The 19,813-nt window shown below is 50.8% G+C and overlaps 1 protein-coding gene across 12 annotated transcripts in view; it reads right to left on the reverse strand.

The window, feature by feature from the left end:
* Window positions 1–1,443: 1,443 nt before the first annotated feature.
* CAPN1 (calpain 1) overlaps window positions 1,444–19,813 on the reverse strand; it is a 35,446-nt gene continuing 17,076 nt past the window's right edge. For 5 of the 12 annotated variants that reach the window (XM_077961052.1, XM_077961051.1, XM_077961050.1 and 2 more), the window contains exons 11-21: window positions 9,023–9,198; window positions 7,198–7,409; window positions 7,053–7,092; window positions 5,786–5,851; window positions 5,644–5,701; window positions 4,428–4,492; window positions 3,894–3,962; window positions 3,715–3,793; window positions 2,970–3,086; window positions 2,570–2,628; window positions 1,444–2,182 (exon numbers count right to left, since the gene is read on the reverse strand). In XM_077961052.1, the coding sequence (XP_077817178.1) occupies window positions 2,156–2,182; window positions 2,570–2,628; window positions 2,970–3,086; window positions 3,715–3,793; window positions 3,894–3,962; window positions 4,428–4,492; window positions 5,644–5,701; window positions 5,786–5,851; window positions 7,053–7,092; window positions 7,198–7,409; window positions 9,023–9,198 (968 nt within the window). In that variant the 3' untranslated portion in view covers window positions 1,444–2,155. 12 annotated transcript variants of the gene reach the window in all.

The following is a 19,813-nucleotide window of genomic DNA, read 5'->3' on the forward strand; positions in this document are numbered from 1 at the left end:
GGTTACAGATGCTTACCCTTCCCCACTTCCCAAGAAGGCAGGGACTTGGCTGCACAGGTGACACTTGGGAAAAAGCCCTTTTAAAATGCCCAAATAGGCCGGGCGTGGTGGCTCATACTTGTAATCCCAGCACTTTGGGAGGCTGAGGCAGGTGGATCACCTGAGGTCAGGAGTTCTAGACCAACCTGGCCAACATGGTAAAACCGTCTCTACTAAAAATACAAAAGTTAGCCAGGCGTGGTGGCGGGCACCTGTAATCCCAGCTGCTTGGGAGGCTGAGGCAAGAGACTCGCTTGAACCTGGGAGGCAGAGGTTGCAGTGAGCCGAGATCACGCCACTGCACTCCAGCCTGGGCAACAAAAGAGAAACTCCGTCAGAAAGAAAGAAAGAAAGAAAGAGAGAAGGAGAGAAGGAGAGGAAAGAAAGAAAGGAAAGCAAGCCCAAATAGGGCAGTCAGGAGGAAGCCCTGCTCTTCCCACTCCCACCTCAATGACTCAGAGTTTTTGAGAGGTTAGGGCCCCAGGTCATCCAGACTCTGGTGTTCCCATCCCCTCATCAAATAAAACCCAATCCGGAGAGCAAGTAAGGGTTTGAGCAAGATGGCAGGGCCCTGCACACTCTCCCGCCCTCCAGCCCCTCACACACCCACCGAGGCTCCAGGAAGAGCTGAGCCACTGCCCTCACTGCTGAAGACCCTGAGCCTGACAGGACCTGGACTCCCAGTGAGGAGGTGACAAGGGCAAAATGCAAGCTCAAGACAGCAGCGTGCGGGCAGCCTGCCCCATGGGGCGCACAGGAGCCTCCACCGCCATCTCTGCCCCGACACTGGGGCCCACAGTAGCTGACAGCAGCCCACCCCCACCCTCCCCCAACTCGGCCTCTGCTCTGCATTTGCGGCTTCGCCCCATCCCCTCTTCCTTCCCCCAAGCCACTCTTATCTCTGGTAAGAAAAATCTCGGATCCCGGAAGGGCCTGGAGGGGCTTATATAAGTGCAGGTGTCTGGGTCACAGGGGCTCCCCACAGAAGGACCTGAAGGCGGCTCCGCGCTCCGGGGAGCTCCCTGGGGGACTGGGTGTGTGCTAAGTAGAGGTTTGAGTTTCAGCCAGAGCCTCACCTCAATGGGCTGAAGTGTGCAAGAAAGGTAGGGGTCAGGCCTCCTGGGCGGCGGGGAGGGCATGTAGGATCAGCAGAGTCATGTGGGACCTCAGCTGTGTGGCCCTGTCCCTGCAGCTGGGGCCCCTCCTTCCCAACCTCCCAGGGCCAGGGGTAGCCTGGCCCAGATACCCAGTACTCCAGTAGGGGTTCAGGCTTCAGGTCAAGGGGAAAGAGATGGAAGGGTTGGAGGGGAGGGGTGAGCTGAGGCCACGAGCTGCCCCCATGGGCCAGGGCCTGCAGGTGCCCTCCAGGCAGTAGACTGTGGAGAAACAAGTCACAGACAGATGTGGGGCCTTTTCCTTTATTATTTGGGGTTCCTCTATATGGAACATGGGACCTCCGCACTCCAAGCCTAGTGCCTCTGGCACCCCCATAACCAGTACACAAGTCCCTGAAGAGTCCCCTTTAAAATCACTAATATAAAAAAGGAGCGAAGGAGGGAAGGCCGACCGCCCACAGATTGGGCAGCTCCTGGTCGGCAACAGGGCCAGGGAGGGACAGAGGGGGCACTGGCTTTGGCACAGGAAGGCACAGGCGTTCCCAGCCCCGGGGTCTCCCCGAGCTAGGAGGCGGCTCCACATGCCTGGACTGCAGACCGTGTAGAGCTAGTGGTTACAGTTTACAGTCTGCAGGCAAGGCCCGGCCGGTGCTGCTGAGTGGGTGGCCTCTGAAGTAAGGAGAGGGGACACATCAGGATGCTGGGGAAACCTGGGGCTGTCCCGAGGCAGGAACAAGCGAAAGCTGCCTTCCTGGCTTGGCAATGGAAGGGGCCCAGGGAGTCCATCCCGAGCCCATAGCTGGCGCAGGCAGGGGCCACACAGCTCTGCCCAGAGCAGATGAACGATGGTGGCTGGGAGGAGAGGGGACAGGAGGACGAGGCTGCCTCTCTGCTCCAAGGAAGGCACTTGCAGCTGGCGTGGCCTGGTGTTGTGTGGCAGGAGGCATGGCTTGGCAGACGAGGAGGGAGGGGAGCACGGCAAGGGGGACCGAGTCCCTGCCTCATGCAAACATGGTCAGCTGCAACCACTGCGGGAGAGCAGGCAGGTCAGCCGGGGCCGCAGAAATGGCTGCCTGGCTTCTTCCCCACCCAAACCCCAGGTCCAGCCCCCAACTCCACGGCTCAGGAGCCACCTCAGGGACCTCATGAAGGGGCTACTTTCTTACCTCCTCCACCCCCAGGAAACCAGAGTGCTGCTCCCATAGAGGCCTCCAAAGGCCTGGGTCTCCCCTCCTGCTCCTTTCCCAGAATTCAGACACCCCCACCCCAGCCTTTCAGGACTCAGGGGGCCTGGACTTCAGGGTTGCCTCTGGGGCTCAGGCTCATTTCCAGGAAAGGACAGGGAACACTGGCCAGATAAGAAAACTCGATCGCCTGGACCTCTTCCCCCACCATGGGCCCGGGGAGGTTCCCACCTTAAACAAGTCAAACGTCACGACTCCATCCAGATCTGTGTCCAGAGTCTTGAAAAATCCTGTGTGTTCAAGAAAAGGTGATACAGGGCTGAAAACTCAGTGGGACATTCACGCAGGGCCAGGCCTAGCCCCCTTCCTGCCTGGTCCCTCTCTACCTCCCCACAGTACCCCAAGCTGACACCCCTTGAACCTGGGAAGCTTCACCCCTTCCAGCTGCCTGAGAAGCTGCCATCAACTCCCTCCCTCCCCAACTCTCCTGGCACTCAGCCAGGGCCCCCCAAACCCAGAACCAGGCCTCTCTGGCACACATCCACAGCACTGGCCTGTATCTGCTAATTCACCCATCTGTCATTCCCCCCAGCTCCTTGGTGACGCGTTTGGGACGGAGCTGGACACTCACGGAACATGGTCTCTAGCCGCACCAGGCAGCACACGAAATTGTCAAAGTCGACCGCCAGGTCGGGCTCTGAGTAGCGGGTGATGATGAGCTCATAAAGCTTTTTGTTGAGCTTGAAGCCTGGTCCAGGAGAGTGAGTGAAGGTCAGGGAGGCGCAGCCCCTGCCCAACAGGATGGGGAAGGGGTTGAGTCCCTAGGAGGGGGCTGGAGCTAGGCAGGGTGCTTGGCGCCTTTTCTTCTCCAGAAGGGGCATGAAGGCCTCCTGGGCAGGGCCAGTAGCTATGAGGGGCTGGGCAAGTGAGTGCCGGTCTCTGGGCCCAGGTCATGCCAGGGAATCAGGAGTGGGCCAGTGAGGGCTCAGGGGTCCAGCTTAGTTTGTGCTGAATGCCCTGGCCTTGTGCTTAAGCGGGCTGGGGTGAGTGAGCCTTGCATCTCCCTCACTGGAGGCTCTGCAGCCTGGCTCTGCCCCTGCTGGCTGTGAGGCCTGAAGTCAGTCACTTTCCTTCTCTGAGCTTCTCTTTTGTCATGTGCACAGTGGGGATGGTAAAAGACACTAGCCTCGTTAGGCTGCAGAGAGGAAGGAAGGAAGGGAACCCAGTAACGCACTTCGCTCAGTAACTGCGGGGAAAAGGACAAGATGGCTGTTACCACGTCACCACCAGCACCATGGGGACAAGGGCCTGGGGCATAGGAGCAGTGGGGCTACCGGTCCCAGGCCCCACAGGTGCCATCAGCCTTGGGGTCTCACCTGCCGACTCGATGGCCATCCGCATCTCATAGGCACTCATGCTGCCCGACTTGTCCAGGTCAAACTTCCGGAAGATGGACTGGGGTGGGGGCAGAGGGTGAGAGCCAGGCTGAGTCACCCGGCCCTTCCCGCCGGCCTGGCCCGCACCTACACGACTGAGGTGAGTGGGGACAACCTACCAGGTAATTCCGGATGCGGTTCCACAGGATGTTGAACTCCACCAGGCCCAGCTTCCCATTGCCGTCACGCTGGGTGGCCGTTAAGAAGGAAATTCCACCACTTAGACCAGGCATGGGAGAGAGTGGGCAACTGTGCGGAACGGGAGACAGCCGCAGAGCCAGCAAGCTGACTTGGGGTTGGGTGAGGAGAAGCAGCAAAAGCCACACACAGTCAGCCCACAGCCGGGCTTGCATCGTTCTGAGCTGGGCTGCAGTGGAGTGGGCTGGGGAGGGTTCAGAAACAGCACCAGCCTCAGGGTCAATGGGGACCCAGGTCTTGCTCCGCCTTTCACTTGACACAGGTCTGTGCCTCAGTTTCTCCCTCCCAACCAACAGGAAGATGTCCAGGGAGGCATCTGAGCATCAGGCACCGTGTGTATGTCCACACTTCATATGGCTCTGTCCCGTTCTCTGCACTGTCCTGGGACAGTTTTCCCAGCACGGATACCTCCACCCAAAACCCCACTCAGGAGACAAAAGCAAATGGAAGGATACATCCATGAGGTTCACCATGCTGCGGCACGACTCTAGGCTGAAGCCCTTGGTCCGCAGGTCTTTGTCTGCAAGAAAAACCAATTCCAACACCTCCACCTAGCGAGATTCCTGTACCTGCCCCTGCTGGGAGCACTGGGTGGGGCAGAGTCAGGGAAGCACAAATCCTGCCCAGTGGGTGCAATATCTGGCAGAGGAAGTGGGCAGGATTGTTTGTATCATCAGGAAGTACAGGCAAAGCATGTTAGCAATCAAGCCAAAGTCCCAACAGCCACAATTAATCCAAAGTAAAAAGAAACGAGTGTGAAACAGAAAAGCGCAAAATTGGGTAGAAAGATGGGGCAGGGCAGGGCTTGCTGCAGGCTAGGAGGGCAGGCAGTGCTTCACTGGCAAGGAGAGGAGGAGAGGGGCTCTGGTTAAGGAAACCATGTGGATGGAGGTCAGTGGCAACAAAGCCGAGGGGAGGGGAGGAGAGGGGAGGAGAGGGGAGGAGAGGGGAGGAGAGGGGAGGAGAGGGGAGGAGAGGGGAGGAGAGGGGAGGGGTTGCCAACAGTTGTCTGCACTGGGGAGTGAAGCCAGTCACATGGTGTTCCCCAAGCCACTCAGCCTGGTCCAGGAGGCTTTGAGAGGAAGGGTAGACTTTTCCTTGGTACTAAGGTGCTGCTCCTGCTTGCTTTTTTTTTTTTTTTTTTTTTTTTTTTTGAGACAGGGTCTTGCTCTGTTGCCCAGGCTGGAGTGCACTGATGTGATCACAGCTCACTGCAGCCTCAACCTCCCTGGGCTCAAGCCATCCTCCCAACTCAGCCTCCTGAGTAGCTGGGACTACAGGTGCACGCCACCAGGCCTGGCTAATTTTTGTACTTTTTTGTAGAGACGGGGTCTCTCCATATAGTCCAGGCTGGTCTTGAACCCCTGGGCTGAAGCGACTCCTGCCTCGGCCTCCCAGAGTGTTGGGACTACAGGTGTGAGCCACTGTGCCTGGCCAGGTTGTGCGTCTAATCTCACAAAGGCACAGCACCCGAGCACAGGGATTCCCAGGACAGGAGGTCAGGAGGAAGAGTATGGGATGGAAATGGCAGGAAACCGGGCTCAGAAAAACTGGAGGGTTCCCGGATTCATGCAGACCAAGGGATGGGGTTCAGCTCAGTGTGTGGGCAGGGGCCTGGATTCTGATGTGGAAGAAATGGTGGGGTGGTGTGGCAGCCCCGCGGGGACTCACGTTTGCTGATGATCCTGTTGAGGATTGTCCGCAGCTCCTTCACGCTGATCTCCATGTCCTGGGGAGAGAGAGGAGGTGGCACCTGCCCCAGGAAAGGGCTGCCCCTCACAGGCCCCTCCCAACCCACCATGCCCCAACCTACCTCCCCTGCCAGCTGCCTGAAGAGGGCCTTGAAGTTCTCATCAATCTCCTCTTCTGAGAGCACTTGCTGGACCGAGAAGAGGGGAAAGCAGGTAAGAGAGGCCCTGGCCCTGCCTGTGTGGAGGCGGCTGGAGGGAGGGCTGAGGCCGCATATCTGCTACAAGTCACTTCGCTTCTCTGAGCCTCACTTTTCTTTTCTTTTTGAGATGGAGTCTCACTCTGTCACCCAGGTCGGAGTGCAGTGGCGCGATCTCAGTTCACTGCAACCTCCGCCTCCCGGGTTCAAGCCATTCTCCCTGCCTCAGCCTCCTGAGTAGTTGGGATTACAGGTGCGCACCACCATGCCCGGCTAATTTTTGTATTTTTAGTAGAGACGGGGTTTTGCCATGTTGGTCAGACTGGTCTCGAACTCCCGACCTCAGGTGATCTGCCCACTTCAGCCTCCCAAAGTGCTAGGATTGCAGGTGTGAGCCACCGCACCCAGTTTGAGTCTCACTTTTCTAATCTGTGAAAAGGTAATCTTGTCTCTGCCCTGCCCAACTCCATGCCCAGGACTCGTGACCTAAATGAAGGGGGTGCTGTGCAGCTTAGGGAGTAAAAGGCAAGAGTTTGGGCCGGGTGCCATGGCTCATGCCTGTAATCCCAGCACTCTGGGAGGCTGAGGTGGGTGGATCACCTGAGGTGAAGAGTTCGAGACCTGCCTGGCCAATATGGTGAAACCTTGTCTCTACTAAAAATACAAAAATTAGCCGGGCGTGGCAGCGTGCGCCTGTAATCCCAGCTACTCCGCAGGCTGAGGCAGGAGAATCACCAGTGAGCTGAGATCACACCATTGCACTCCAGCCTGGGTGACAGAGTGAGACTCTGTCTCAAAAAAAAAAAAAAATAGGTAAGAGTTTGGATCCCTACTGTATGGCCTCAGGCAAGTTCCCTAACCTCTGTGAACCTGAATTTCCCATTCAGAGGAGGTATAGTAACAAGACCCGGACAGGGTTGATGTGGGGAGGAAATGAGGTAACACAGGTGAAGTGCTCAGCACAAACCCGCCACCAGGTGAGAGCTCAGGGCCTGTGCCATTAGTATCACAGGTCCTCTGCAAACTGTGAAGTGTTGGGTCGATGAGGGATTAGCATTACTCCTATGGCTCCCGCCAGGAGGGGATCTTCCCTGTTAGCAGGAACTCAGGGGACAGGACATCTGGGTCCCCATCACACACCCAGGGGTGAGGAAGAGAGGAGGACAGAGTCTGGTAGGGTGGGACCACGCACCTCGTCGGGGAGATTGGCCTGGATCTGGTCATCCAGCTCGCTGCAGAGAGTGGGGAGGAAAGGAGCCAGTCAGAGGGGGACAGCAGAGGGCCAAGCGGGGGAGGTTGAGAGAGGGGAGAGTGGCAGGGGCTGGTCCATGACTCACGCTGTCCCAGCACTCTTCTCCGAGAAGAAGCGCAGCACGAAGTCGCCCTCCTTGTTGGGTTCGAAGGTGGAGGGCACCACCACATACTCCCCAGGTGGCAGGCGGAAGCGGGTGCTGACCTCTCGCAGGTTGATGAACTGCTCTGAGCGCGCCCGAGACGCATTGGCCAGGAAGAAATCACGCTTCAAGTGTAGGGCCGGCTGGCCCACCAGCTGGTGGGAGGGAGGAGGGAGCAGGGCTGCAACTGCCCACTCAGCCCACCTTCAGGGGCCGCCCCCAGACCCAGACTCCAGGCTCCTTGTCTTGGCCAAGGGACTAGAGAGCTAGGACATGACTCACTCACAGCCTGTGTGACCCTAACAAGACATTTTGCCTCAGTTTCCTCATCTGTAAAATGTAACAACCCTACTTACCGCAGAGGAGAGGAGAACCAGATTGCAGATCAGGCATGTGTTTCAATAACATGGTCATTGTTATCATCGGGAGCTTTCCCCAGGCCAGGCACTGCAGGGTACTCAGCACCTCACTTGCTGTTCTGCCGTTATGCCCATTTTACAGACACAAACACAGACTCGGAGCTTAAGCAACTGCTCAAGGGTACAGAACTCTCAGCTTGTCTAATGCCCTGCTCCTGACATTGCTGGACTGCCCTAGTTGGCACTTACTTGGTGTAGATGGGAAGGCAGGAAGAGCCTCATGTGTACATGTCAGACAGGAGCTCTGAGGACCAGGGCTCAAATCCAGCTCCCTCACTGACTACCTGTGCTGCCCCTTAGGAGGGCAATGTTTGCTCTGCCCACTGAACAGGTGGGGAGAAGCATTTTTCAAGCAGTGAAACAAGGTGACTTCTTAGCTCTCCAGGCCAGGGTGGGTTTGCCACTGGGCTGCTCCCCTGTGGCACCATCAGAGGTGTGTGACTGCAGGTGGGTCAAGTGCCACACCTACCTCCGGAGGGACCTGCAATAGAGAGACACGGGAAGTCAGAGACGTGTGTTTGTCCCAGGGCGGGGTCATGGTGCGTGCTGGGCAGAGGTCCTGAGTTCTCAGACGGGACTGATGGGATGAGGAGGCAGAAGGCAGGGCCCTGGGGACCCAGATGCGGTCCCTGCACCAGAGCAGGGCCCCAGGAGGGAGGGCTCAGGCAGGGTCCTCTTGGTCCTGGTAATGTCTGCCCTAGGACTCCACTCTTGAGTCAGAGGCTCCAGGCCAGCCCTCGGGGTGGCCAACTGCAATGTTCCAAAGCCCAGGGACAAGAAAGGGCCACCGCAGGCTGCTGCCAGGGGGTCTGGGTGTGGGCTAAGACTGCTACCAGCAAGGTCCAGAAGTTTCTGTCCCTGTCTTGAGGGCAGTGTGTGAAGCAGGGCAGCTATAGGGCAAGAGCAAGGAGTTCTAATCACAGAACGACTGGCACAGCCGCACCTTGGCCGACAGGCCCTCCCTATCCCCTGTCTTTCCCCTGCCAGCTTCTGCTCACAGCCTCCAAGACGGAAAGCTCAGTACTTCTGGGGTCAGCTGAGCCAGCTCCCTCCTCCAAGAGCAGCAGGCCGCCCTCTAAGCGGGAGGTTAATCCCAGAATCTCCCTTCCCTGAGCCAACCCTCTTCCTCTCTTTCAGCCAGAGGGCCTCAGCAGGTGCCTCCTGGAGGCTGAGATCTCCCAGCCCTCAGGATGGTGGCGGGAGTGGAGAGTGGGGGTGTGGGGTGGAATTTGCGGGGAAGGTTACGGCCCCTGGCGCCCCCTGGCGGAAGCCTGCGTGCGCTGCGGGTGGGGGGGGTGCCAGGTCCTCTGCCTGCTCAGTGAGATCCACGGGGGATCCATCCTGCTCACCTCGTAGACTGCAAAGCCAATAGTCTCCATGTCGCGGCCGAAGCGGCGCTCGCGGCGGCGGTGCTTCTGCATAAGGGCGAGCACGAAGCTGCAGCCTGACTCGCGGTCCCCGTAGTCGTCTGGGTCATCCGTCTCATCTAGCCGGATCTTGAACTGGGGGTTCACCCAGAAGGTGGCTGCGGGCAGGTGAGGAGGCGGGGATCAGAGGCAGGGCGGGGCAGAGCCAAGTGGCCCCCAAGCCTCCCCAGCAGGCTCCCGTGTGTGCATTCATTCATTCAACTAATATTACTGAGCGCAGGGAGCAGGCAGGGTGATGGGCAGGCTGGGCCAGGCTCGGTCCGTGCCCTCAAGGCCTGTATTTGGAAACTAGAGGCTTAAGTGTGAGCAAGTCCATTAAGTTAGCGAGCAGAGCAATTGCAAAAAAAAAAAAAAAAAAAAGCAAGCAGAGTAGATCAGAGTAGGGGGCCTATGCCCTGAGACCCAAAGGGGCTGCCCTGGGAAGCCACTGAGAAGCAGAAGCCAGGCGGAGGGCACCCCAGAGCAGAGGTGGGGAAGGGCCCCACGCATCTGCGGACAGGGAGCACCTTCAGAGGTTCCAGGGAACACGGAGATCCAGGGCAGCTGCAGGGCTCGCAGGAGCCGGCCAGGGGCTAGGGGCGTGTGGACTGAAGCAAAGGGTAAGGACCCTCCCACAGCTTGCAGCAAGGAGGGATGTGACTGCATTAGGACTCTAAAAGGTGGCTAGAGTGCTGTGTGGACAAAGACTTAGAAGAGGGCAAGAGAAAAAGCAGGCGTCTGACAGGAGGCCACAGCCAGCCAGCAAGGGAAGGCAGGGGCTTGCATTTCTGGCAGTTGGGTCATTTTGCTGCCTGAAGAACCCTCTTGACTAAAACAGCCCAGTGCGGGATAGAACGGTAAACTGCAAAACTTATTTTTAAAAGTACAGCATCCCCTGCCCTCCATTGACAATAATAATAATAAAGATAATAACAACTTGGGTGAGGATGTGGAGGGATCGGAACCTCACAGGATGCTGGCAGGAATGTAAAATGTTGCAGCTGCTCCAAAGAACCCTCTGGCAGTTTCTCAAAAGGTTAAACACAAAGCTTCGTATGACCCAGAAATTCCACTCCCAGCTCTATACCCAAGATAAATGAAAACATGTGTCCATGCAAAGTCTTGTTCATAAGAGCGTGGCAGGGCGCGGTGGCTCACGCCTGTAATCCCAGCACTTTGGGAGGCCCAGGCAGACGGATGACTTGAAATCAGGAGTTTTGAGACCAGCCTGGCCAATTTGGTGAAATCTCACCTCTACTAAAACTACAAAAATTAGCCTGCCATGGTGGCCCATGCCTGTAGTCCCAGCTACTTGGGAGGCTGAGGCAGGAGAATCGCTTAAACCCGGGAGGCAGAGGTTGCACTGAGCTGAGATCATACCATGGCATACCAGTCTGGGCGACAGAGTGAGACTCAGTCTCAAAAACAAATAAACAACCCATAAAATTAGCTGGGCGTGGTGGCGCATGCCTGTAATCCCAGCTACTCAGGAGGCTGAGGCAGGAGAATCACTTGAACACAGAGGCAGAGGTTGCAGTGAGCCAAGATCGTGCCACTGCACTCCAGCCTGGGTGGCAAGATTCCATCTCAAAAAAAAAAAAAAGAGAGAGAATGTTAATGGCTGCATTATTTATAACAGCTGAGTGGATGAAACTACCCAATTATCCATCACCTAAAGAGTGAATATACAAAATGTAGAGCCCAACAATGGAATACTATTTGGCAACCAAGAGGTACAACATACATGCTACAACATGGAGGAATCTTGAAAACATTATGCTAAGTGAAAAAGGCCAGCCACAAAGGACCATGTATTATACGATCCTGTTCACACGAAATATCCCGAATAGGAAAATCCATAGAGATAAGAAGTAGATTGGTGGTTGTCAGGGCTGCCGGGAGGGCTGGGGAGTCATGGCTAAGGAGTACCTCATTTGTTTTTGGGATAATGAAATGTTCTAAAATTGACATGGTGATGGTTGCACAACTCTGTGAATATACTTTAAATAGTATATTTAAATTGTATATTTAATAGTATATTTAAATCGTAATACATGGCCAGGCGTGGTGGCTCATGCCTGTAATTCCTGCACTTTGGGAGTCCAAAGCAGCTGGATCACCTAAGGTCAGGAGTTTGAGACCAGCATGGCCAATGTGGTGAAACCCCGTCTGTACTAAAAATGCAAAAATTAGGTGGCCGTGGTGGCAGGTACCTGTAATCGCAGCTACCTAGAAGGCTGAGGTAGGAGAACTGCTTGAACCTAGGAGACGGAGGTTGCAGTGAGCCGAGATCGCACCACTGCACTCCAGCCTGGGCAACAGAGCGAGACTCCGTCTCAATAAACAAACGAATGAACAAACAAATAAATAAAATAAATTGTAATATACTTCAGTATATTTAAATTGTATATTTAAAAGTATATTTAAGGCCGGGCGCGATGGCTCAAGCCTGTAATCCCAGCACTTTGGGAGGCCGAGACGGGTGGATCACAAGGTCAGGAGATCGAGACCATCCTGGCTAACCCGGTGAAACCCCGTCTCTACTAAAAAATACAAAAAACTAGCCGGGCGAGGTGGTGGGCACCTGTAGTCCCAGCTACTCGGGAGGCTGAGGCAGGAGAATGGCGTAAACCCGGGAGGCGGAGCTTGCAGTGAGCTGAGATCCGGCCACTGCACTCCAGTTTGGGCGACAGAGCGAGACTCCGTCTCAAAAAAAAAAAAAAAAACCAGTATATTTAAATTGTAACTTTAAATAGGTGACTTGTATGGTATGTGAATTAACTATCAATAAAGATGTTTTTTAAAAATAGAAAGTAGGAACCCTGCAAGGTAAATAATGCTAAAGGGCTTCTGTAGACCCCTGAGTCCCGGAGTATAGAAGCAGATGATAAAGATCTACCTGAGGTAGAGAATCCAATAGGAGGTTCTTGCAATTAAACTGGAACCCCCTATCAGGAATGTCAGCAATTAAGTATGAAAGAAAATTAGGCTGGGGCGCAGTGGCTCACGCCTGTAATCCCAACACTGTGGGAGGCTGAGGAGGGTGGATCATTTGAGGTCAGGAGTTTGAGACCAGCCTGGCCAACATGGTAAAACCCAGTCTCTACTGAAAAAATACAGAAATTAGTCAGGCATGGTGGTGGGCACCTGTAGTCCCACTCACTTGGGAGGATGAGGCAGGAGAATCGCTTGAACCCAGGAGGCAGAGGTTCAGTGAGCCAAGATCATGCCACTGCACTCCAGCCAGGGCAACAGACCAAGACTGTGTCTCAAAAAAAAAAAAAAAAAGAGAGAAAGAAAATTAAACCTCCCTGGAGGGAAGGAAAAATAACCTCAAGCCAGCCTTCATATGACCTTTCAGTTTTAATTCACACTGCCTGTGAAACCTTAAGAAGATAATTTAGTTTTAAAAGTGTCCTTCACCAGGCACAGTGGCTGATGGACTGTAATCCCAGTGTTTTGGGAGACCGAGATGGAAGGACTGCTTGAGCCCAGGAGTTCAAGACCAGCTTGGGCAACATAGGGAGACCCCATCACTACAAAAAGTAAAAAAAATGAGCCAGGCATGGTGGCATGGATTTGTAATCCCAGGTAAATCAGGAGGCTGAGGTGGGAGGATCACTTGAGCCCAGTTCAACACCAGCCTAGGCAACCTAGCAAGACCCCATCTCTACAAAAAATTTAAGAAGTTAGCTGGGTGTGTGGCATGTGTCTCTATCATAGTCCCAGCTACTTGGGAGGATAGCTTGAGCCCAGAAGACTGAGGCTGCAGTGAGCTATGATTGCACCACTGCACTCCAGCCTGGGTGACAGAGTGAGACCCTGTCTCAAAAAAAGAACAAGGTGGCCAGGTGCGGTGGCTCACACCTGTAATCCCAGCACTTTGGGAGGCCAAGGCAGGTGGAGCACAAAGTCAGGAGTTCAAGACCAGCCTGGCCAAGATAGTGAAACCCCATCTCTACTAAAAATATAAAAATTTAGCTGGGCGTGGTGGCACACGCCTGTAATCCTAGCTACTCAGGAGGTTGAGGCAGAGAACTGCCTAAACCTGGGGACTGGAGGTTGCAGTGAGCCAAGATCATACCACTGCACTCCAGCCTGGACAACAGAGTGAGACTCCGTCTCAAAAAAAAAAAAAGAACAAGGCTGGGTGTGGTGACTCATGCCTGTAATCCTAGCACTTTGGGAGGCTGAAGCAGGCAGATCACATGAGTCCTGGAGCTCAAAACCAGCCTGGGTGAGGCGGTAAAACCCCATCTCTACAAATATTAGCTGGGCACAGTGTTGTCTGCCAGTAGTCCCAGCTATTGGGGTGGCTGAGGTGGAAGAATTCTTTGAGCCTGGGAGATCGAGGCTGAAGTGAGCTGAGATTATGCCATTGCACTCCAGCCAGAGCAAGACTGTGTCTCAAAAAACAAATAAATAAAAAAGAACGAAAATGGTGTTCTGGATTGGTGGCATTCCAGGTGACTAGCAGAAACACCCTGGAGCAATTTAACTTTATCTGAAGACTCAAAGAACTCTCTCACAGGTGAACTTCTAGGCCAAGCAAGGCAGAGATCTCACAAGCAAACAAGGCGTGATAACTGAGCAGCAGCCACAGTGGACAAAAATTGACCACTAAGACTTCAGATATTGACCTTATCAGACACAGAATATAAGACTATGCTTGCTATATTTAAAGAAATAAATGAAAAGTTTGAAAATTTGAGCAAAAATGAACAGATTTGAAAAGATCCATTATATCTTCTAGAAATAAAATTTTTTAAATTGAAATTAAGTTCTTGGAAGAAATAACCAACAGATTTGACAGAGCAAAAAATAAAATTAGTGAATTGAGAAAGGAACTGAAGGAACAACCCAGAATGCAATCCAGAGACACTAAGAGATGGGAAATCTAAAAGCAAGATTAAGAGAAAGAGAGGATTGAGTGAGAAGGTCCAGTTTATATTTGATTAGAATATACAGAGAGTGGGAAGGAGGTGATATTCTCAAAGATCATGACTACGGATTTTCTAAAATTGTTAAAAGACATCAATTCATAGCCAGGAAGTTCAATACATTCAAAGCAGAATGAAAAGAAATCCATAGCTCCACGCATCTTGGTGCATCGTATAGTATGAAGGAAAAAAAAATTTAAGATTTTTTCCAGAAGGCAAGGTAGACAGACTCCTGGCTTACATAGCGATGACGGAAGCAGAACAAGGAATAATAGTGTCTTTGATAGGCTGAAAATAATGTCAAGCCAGAATTCTATATCCAGAGAACTGTCAAGAATAAGCACACTCTAAAGGCATTTTAGACAAACACTGAGAAAGTTTATAACCCACAGACCCTTGCTAAAAAAAAAACAATACAAAAAGGACCAGGTGTGGTACTTCATGCCTGTAATTCCAGCACGTTGAAAGGCCAAGGAAGGAGGATCACTTGCACCCAGGAGTTCAGGACTAACTTGGGGCTGGGCGTGGTGGCTCACGCCTGTAATCCCAACACTTTGGGAGGCTGAGGCAGGTGGATCACTTGAGGCCAGGAGTTCGAGACCAGCCTGGTCAACATGGTGAAACCCCATCTCCACTAAAAATATAAAAATTAGCTGGGTGTGTTGGTGCACACCTATAATCCCAGCTACTTAGGAGGCTGAGGCAGAAGAATCGCTTGAACTTGGGAGGCAGAGGTTGTGGTGAGTCGAGATCGCGCAACTGCACTCCAGCCCGGGCGACAGAGCAAGACTCTGTCAACTCCCCACCACAAAAAAAAAAAAAAAATTATCTGGGCATGGTGGCTGTGGTCCTAGCTACTTGAGAGGCTGAGGTGAGAGGCTCACCTGAGACCACGAGATCAAGCCCGCTCAAAAAGAAAACAAAACAAAGGAAATGCAAAAGGATATATTTCAGGTGGATGGAAAATGATCTCAGATGAAAGGTCTGAGAATGCTAAACAAAAATGCTGTTATTCTGTGGGTAATCCAAATAACATGGGCTATCTCAAATCATGATGATGTTTGAGATAGCCCATGTTATCTCAAATGATGATGTTTGAGACAAAAAAAAAACACTTTAGAATTAAAATATTAGCCCACCATAGCATCATAAACAAAGGAAAGGGGTGATTCAGGCTTAATTTCTAAAGTTTTTGCATTGTTCAAGAGGAAGGTAAAGACATTGATTAGGGCTGGGTGAGGTGGCTCATGCCTGTAATCCTAGCACTTTGGAAGGCTGAGGCAGGTGGATGGCTTGAGCTAGGAGTTTGAGACCAGCCTGGGTAACAAAGCAAAACCCCATCTCTACCAAAAAAGTGCAAAAATTAGCCAGGCATGGTGGTGTGTGCCTATAGTACCACTCAGCTACTCGGGAAGCTCAGGTGGGAGGATGGCTTGAGCCCAGAAGATAGAGGTTGCAGTGAGCTGAGATCAGGCCACCATACTCCAGCCTGGGTGACACAGCCAGACCCTGTCTCAGGAAAAAAAAAGAAAGAAACTGATTAACTAATTTCAGTATGTATTAAGCAAACTCTTATGTCTTTCAAACTCACAGAGAAAAAAACCAGTAGAGAGAAAAGCAGGAACTCAATACAAAGGGCAGCATGACAGGAAAGACAGGCAGAAAATAAGTAAAAACAGTAAGTCAGCTGAAATAAATACAGCATTAATCACTGTGAGTGTAAATGAACTAAACTCTCTAGTCAAAGGACAAAATTTTCCTTTTTTTTTTTTTTTTTTGAGATAGAGTTTTGCTCCTGTCACCCAGGCTGGAGTGTAATGGCACAATCTTGGCTCACTGCAACCTCCACCTCCTGGGTTCAAATGATTCTCCTGCCTCAGTCTCCCAAGTACCTGGCATTACAGGTACCCACCCCAACCTTGCCCGGCTAATTTTTGTATTTTTGGTAGAGATGGAGTTTCACCATGTTGGCCAGGCTGGTCTTGAACTCCTGACCTCAGGTGATCCATCTGCCTGGGCTTCCCAAAGTTCTGGGATTACAGGCGTGAGCTGCCGCGCCTGGCCATGGACAAAATTTTTCAAACTGGATTACTAAAAAGTCCGCTAGTGCTGTTTACAAGAAAACAAAACACTGGGCTATAGAAAGATTGGACATCAAAGAGTATAAAAAGATATATTTTAAAAATTCAACAAAAAACCCTCCTGAATCAGCTATAGAAACATTGGCTGGCCGGGCGCGGTGGCTCAAGCCTGTAATCCCAGCACTTTGGGAGGCCGAGACGGGCGGATCATGAGGTCAGGAGATCGAGACCATCCTGGCTAACACGGTGAAACCCCGTCTCTACTAAAAATACAAAAAACTAGCCGGGCGAGGTGGCGGGCGCCTGTAGTCCCAGCTACTCGGGAGGCTGAGGCCGGAGAATGGCGTGAACCCGGGAGGCGGAGCTTGCAGTGAGCTGAGATCCGGCCACTGCACTCCAGCCCGGGCTACAGAGCAAGACTCTGTCTCAAAAAAAAAAAAAAAAGAAAAAAAAGAAAAGAAACATTGGCTGAAATAGACTGGAAAGTAAAAATAATTATTACAGATGAAGGTGGTCACTAGATTTTTAAAAATGTTTAATTCCCTAGGCGCTTATAAGAATTCTAAATGTGATGTACCAAATATCATAGCTCAAAATATATAATGAAAAATAATTGATAGAAATATAGAGAGAAGTTGGCAAAGCCATTAGGATACGATTTTTATCATCTTTCTTTCAGTAATTGATAGATTAAGCAGACAAAATAATAAGTTTGATATAATGGACAATTATAGAACAATCCCCCTAATACTCAGAGAATAGCATACTGGTTGAGAGAACAGGCTTCAGGATCCCTCTGCCTGGGTTCAGATCCCAGTTTTGCCACTTCGTAGATCAGTGACTTCAGCAAGTTGCTTAAATCTTTCTGTGCTTCAGTTTCTTTATTATCCCTAAGATAGGGATAATGATAGTACTTGCCTCATAGGCTCAGTGTGAGTTAAGCTAATTATAATATTTAAAATACTTAGGAGTGCTTTACATATAGTCACAATTTGTTAGCCAGTCTTTTCAAGAACGAAGTAATCTTTTTTTTTTTTTTTGAGACGGGGTCTTGCTCTGTCTCCCAGGCTGGAGTGCAGTGGCCGGATCTCAGCTCACTGCAAGCTCCACCTCCCGGGTTTACACCATTCTCCTGCCTCAGCCTCCCGAGTAGCTGGGACTACAGGTGCCCGCCACCTCACCCAGCTAGTTTTTTGTATTTTTTAGTAGAGATGGGGTTTCACCGTGTTAGCCAGGATGGTCTCGATCTCCTGACCTCATGATCCACCCGTCTCGGCCTCCCAAAGTGCTGGGATTACAGGCTTGAGCCACTGCGCCCGGCGAACGAAGGAATCTCTACGAAAATTCATCATACACTGAGCCATAGCACTAGCTTCTGTTCACTTCAAAGCTCTAATCTTATGTAGGTCACATTTTTTTGCCACAAGAAAATTAAGTTAGAAATTTTTTTTAAGTTTTAAAAAAATTACTCTAAAATAACTAGTTTATCAGAAAGAGATGATAGTGGTAATGAGAAATTACATAGCATGACCATGAAAAATGTACGTATATTAAAAGAGAGAGCTATCAAATCAATAACCTAAACTTCCACCTTAAGAAAAGGCAGTTAAATAAAAGGAGTAAGTTCTAGTATTTGACAGTAAGGCAGGGAAATTATAGTTAACAATAGTTTATTGTATATTTCAAAATAGTTAGAAGAGAAGAATTGTAACATCTCCAACACAAATAAAAGATCAATGTTTGAGGCGATGGATCGCGATGACCCTGATTTGATCATTACACATTGTATATGTTATCAAAATATCACATGTACCCCAAAAATATATTCCACTATGATATATCAAATAAAAAAATGGATTTATTTAAAAAAAGAAACTAGAAAATGAACATTCAGGGGCCGGGCGCGGTGGCTCAAGCCTGTAATCCCAGCACTTTGGGAGGCCGAGACGGGCGGATCACAAGGTCAGAAGATCGAGACCAGCCTGGCTAAATACGGTGAAACCCCGTCTCTACTAAAAAATACAAAAAACTAGCCGGGTGAGGTGGCGGGCGCCTGTAGTCCCAGCTACTCGGGAGGCTGAGGCAGGAGAATGGCATAGACCCGGGAGGCGGAGCTTGCAGTGAGCTGAGATGCGGCCACTGCACTCCAGCCTGGGTGACAGAGTGAGACTCCGTCTCAAAAAAAAAAAAAAAAAAAAAAAAAAAAAAAAAGAAAATGAACATTCACTGGTTCTTGGGATTTAAGAAAAAAGAAAGTGGGCAAATTGAACCCAAAGCAAGCAGAAGAAAAGAACTAATAAAGATTAAAGTCCAAATACATGAAATAGAGAATAAACAATAAAGAAAAATCAATAAAGCCAATAGTTCTTTGAAAAACTCAACAAAATTGACAATTCTTTACCTGGCCTAAACAGGAGAAAAGACAGAGGACTCAAATTACTAAAATCAGGAATTAACAAGCAGCATCACTACCAACCTAACAAAAATAAAAAGATTACAAGGAACTACTGTGGACAATTATATGATAATAAATTAGAAAATACAGACAAAAAGAACAAATTCCTAGAAAGAAACAAACCACCAAAACTGACCTAGGAAAAATAGAAAATCTAAATAGACCTATAATAATAAAAAGACTGAATCAACAACAAAAAAAAACTTCTCACCAAAGAAACGTCCAGGACCAGATGGCTTCAAAATTCCACCAAACATTTAAAGACAAATTAACACCAATCCTGAAACTCTTCTAAAAAACTGAAGATGAGGGGATACTTCCTAACTCATCCTAGGAGACCAGCATTACCTTAAAGCCAGATAAAGACACCACAAGAAAAGAAGATTACGGACCAATATCACTTATGAATATAGATGCAAAAATCCACTCCCCCCCAAAAAAAGCTACAAACCCAACCCAACAGTATATTAAAAGGAATATACACCATGATGAAGTGGGATTTATCCCAGAAATGCAAGGGTAGTTCAACAAAGGAAAATGGATCAATGTAATATACCACATTAATAGAATGAAGGGGAAAAAAACCTCATTCATCTCAATTGATGCACAAAAAGCACATCAGTTCATGATTTTAAAAATTCAGAAAATTGGCCGGGTGCGGTGGTTCGCACCTGTAATCCCAGTACTTTGGGAGGCTGATGTGGGCGGATCACAGGGTCAGGAGTTTGAGACCAGCCTGACCAACACAACTGGTCTGACAGGTGAAACCCCATCTCTACTGAAAATAGAAAAATTAGCTGGGTGTGGCAGTGTGCGCCTATAGTCCCAGCTAGGGACTAAGGGAGGCTGGGGCAGGAGAATCACTTGAACCTGGGAGGCAGAGGTTGCAGTGAGCAGAGATGGCGCCACTGCACTTCAGCCTAGGCGATAGAGCAAGACCCGGTCTCAAAAAAAAAAAAAAACACGAAAAACTTCAGTGATACCACTTCACACCCACTAGGATGGCTATAATCAAAAAGAAGAGCAATAACTAGTGTTAAAGAGGATATGGAGGCCGGGCGCGGTGGCTCACGCCTGTAATCCCAGCACTTTGGGAGGCCGAGGCGGGCGGATCACAAGGTCAGGAGATCGAGACCACGGTGAAACCCCATCTCTACTAAAAATACAAAAAATTAGCCGGGCGCGGTTGTGGGCGCCTGTAGTCCCAGCTACTCGGGAGGCTGAGGCAGGAGAATGGCGTGAACCCGGGAGGCGGAGC

Source organism: Macaca mulatta, chromosome 14 (genome assembly GCF_049350105.2).
Source record: "Macaca mulatta isolate MMU2019108-1 chromosome 14, T2T-MMU8v2.0, whole genome shotgun sequence".
NCBI classification, from domain to species: Eukaryota; Metazoa; Chordata; class Mammalia; order Primates; family Cercopithecidae; genus Macaca; species Macaca mulatta.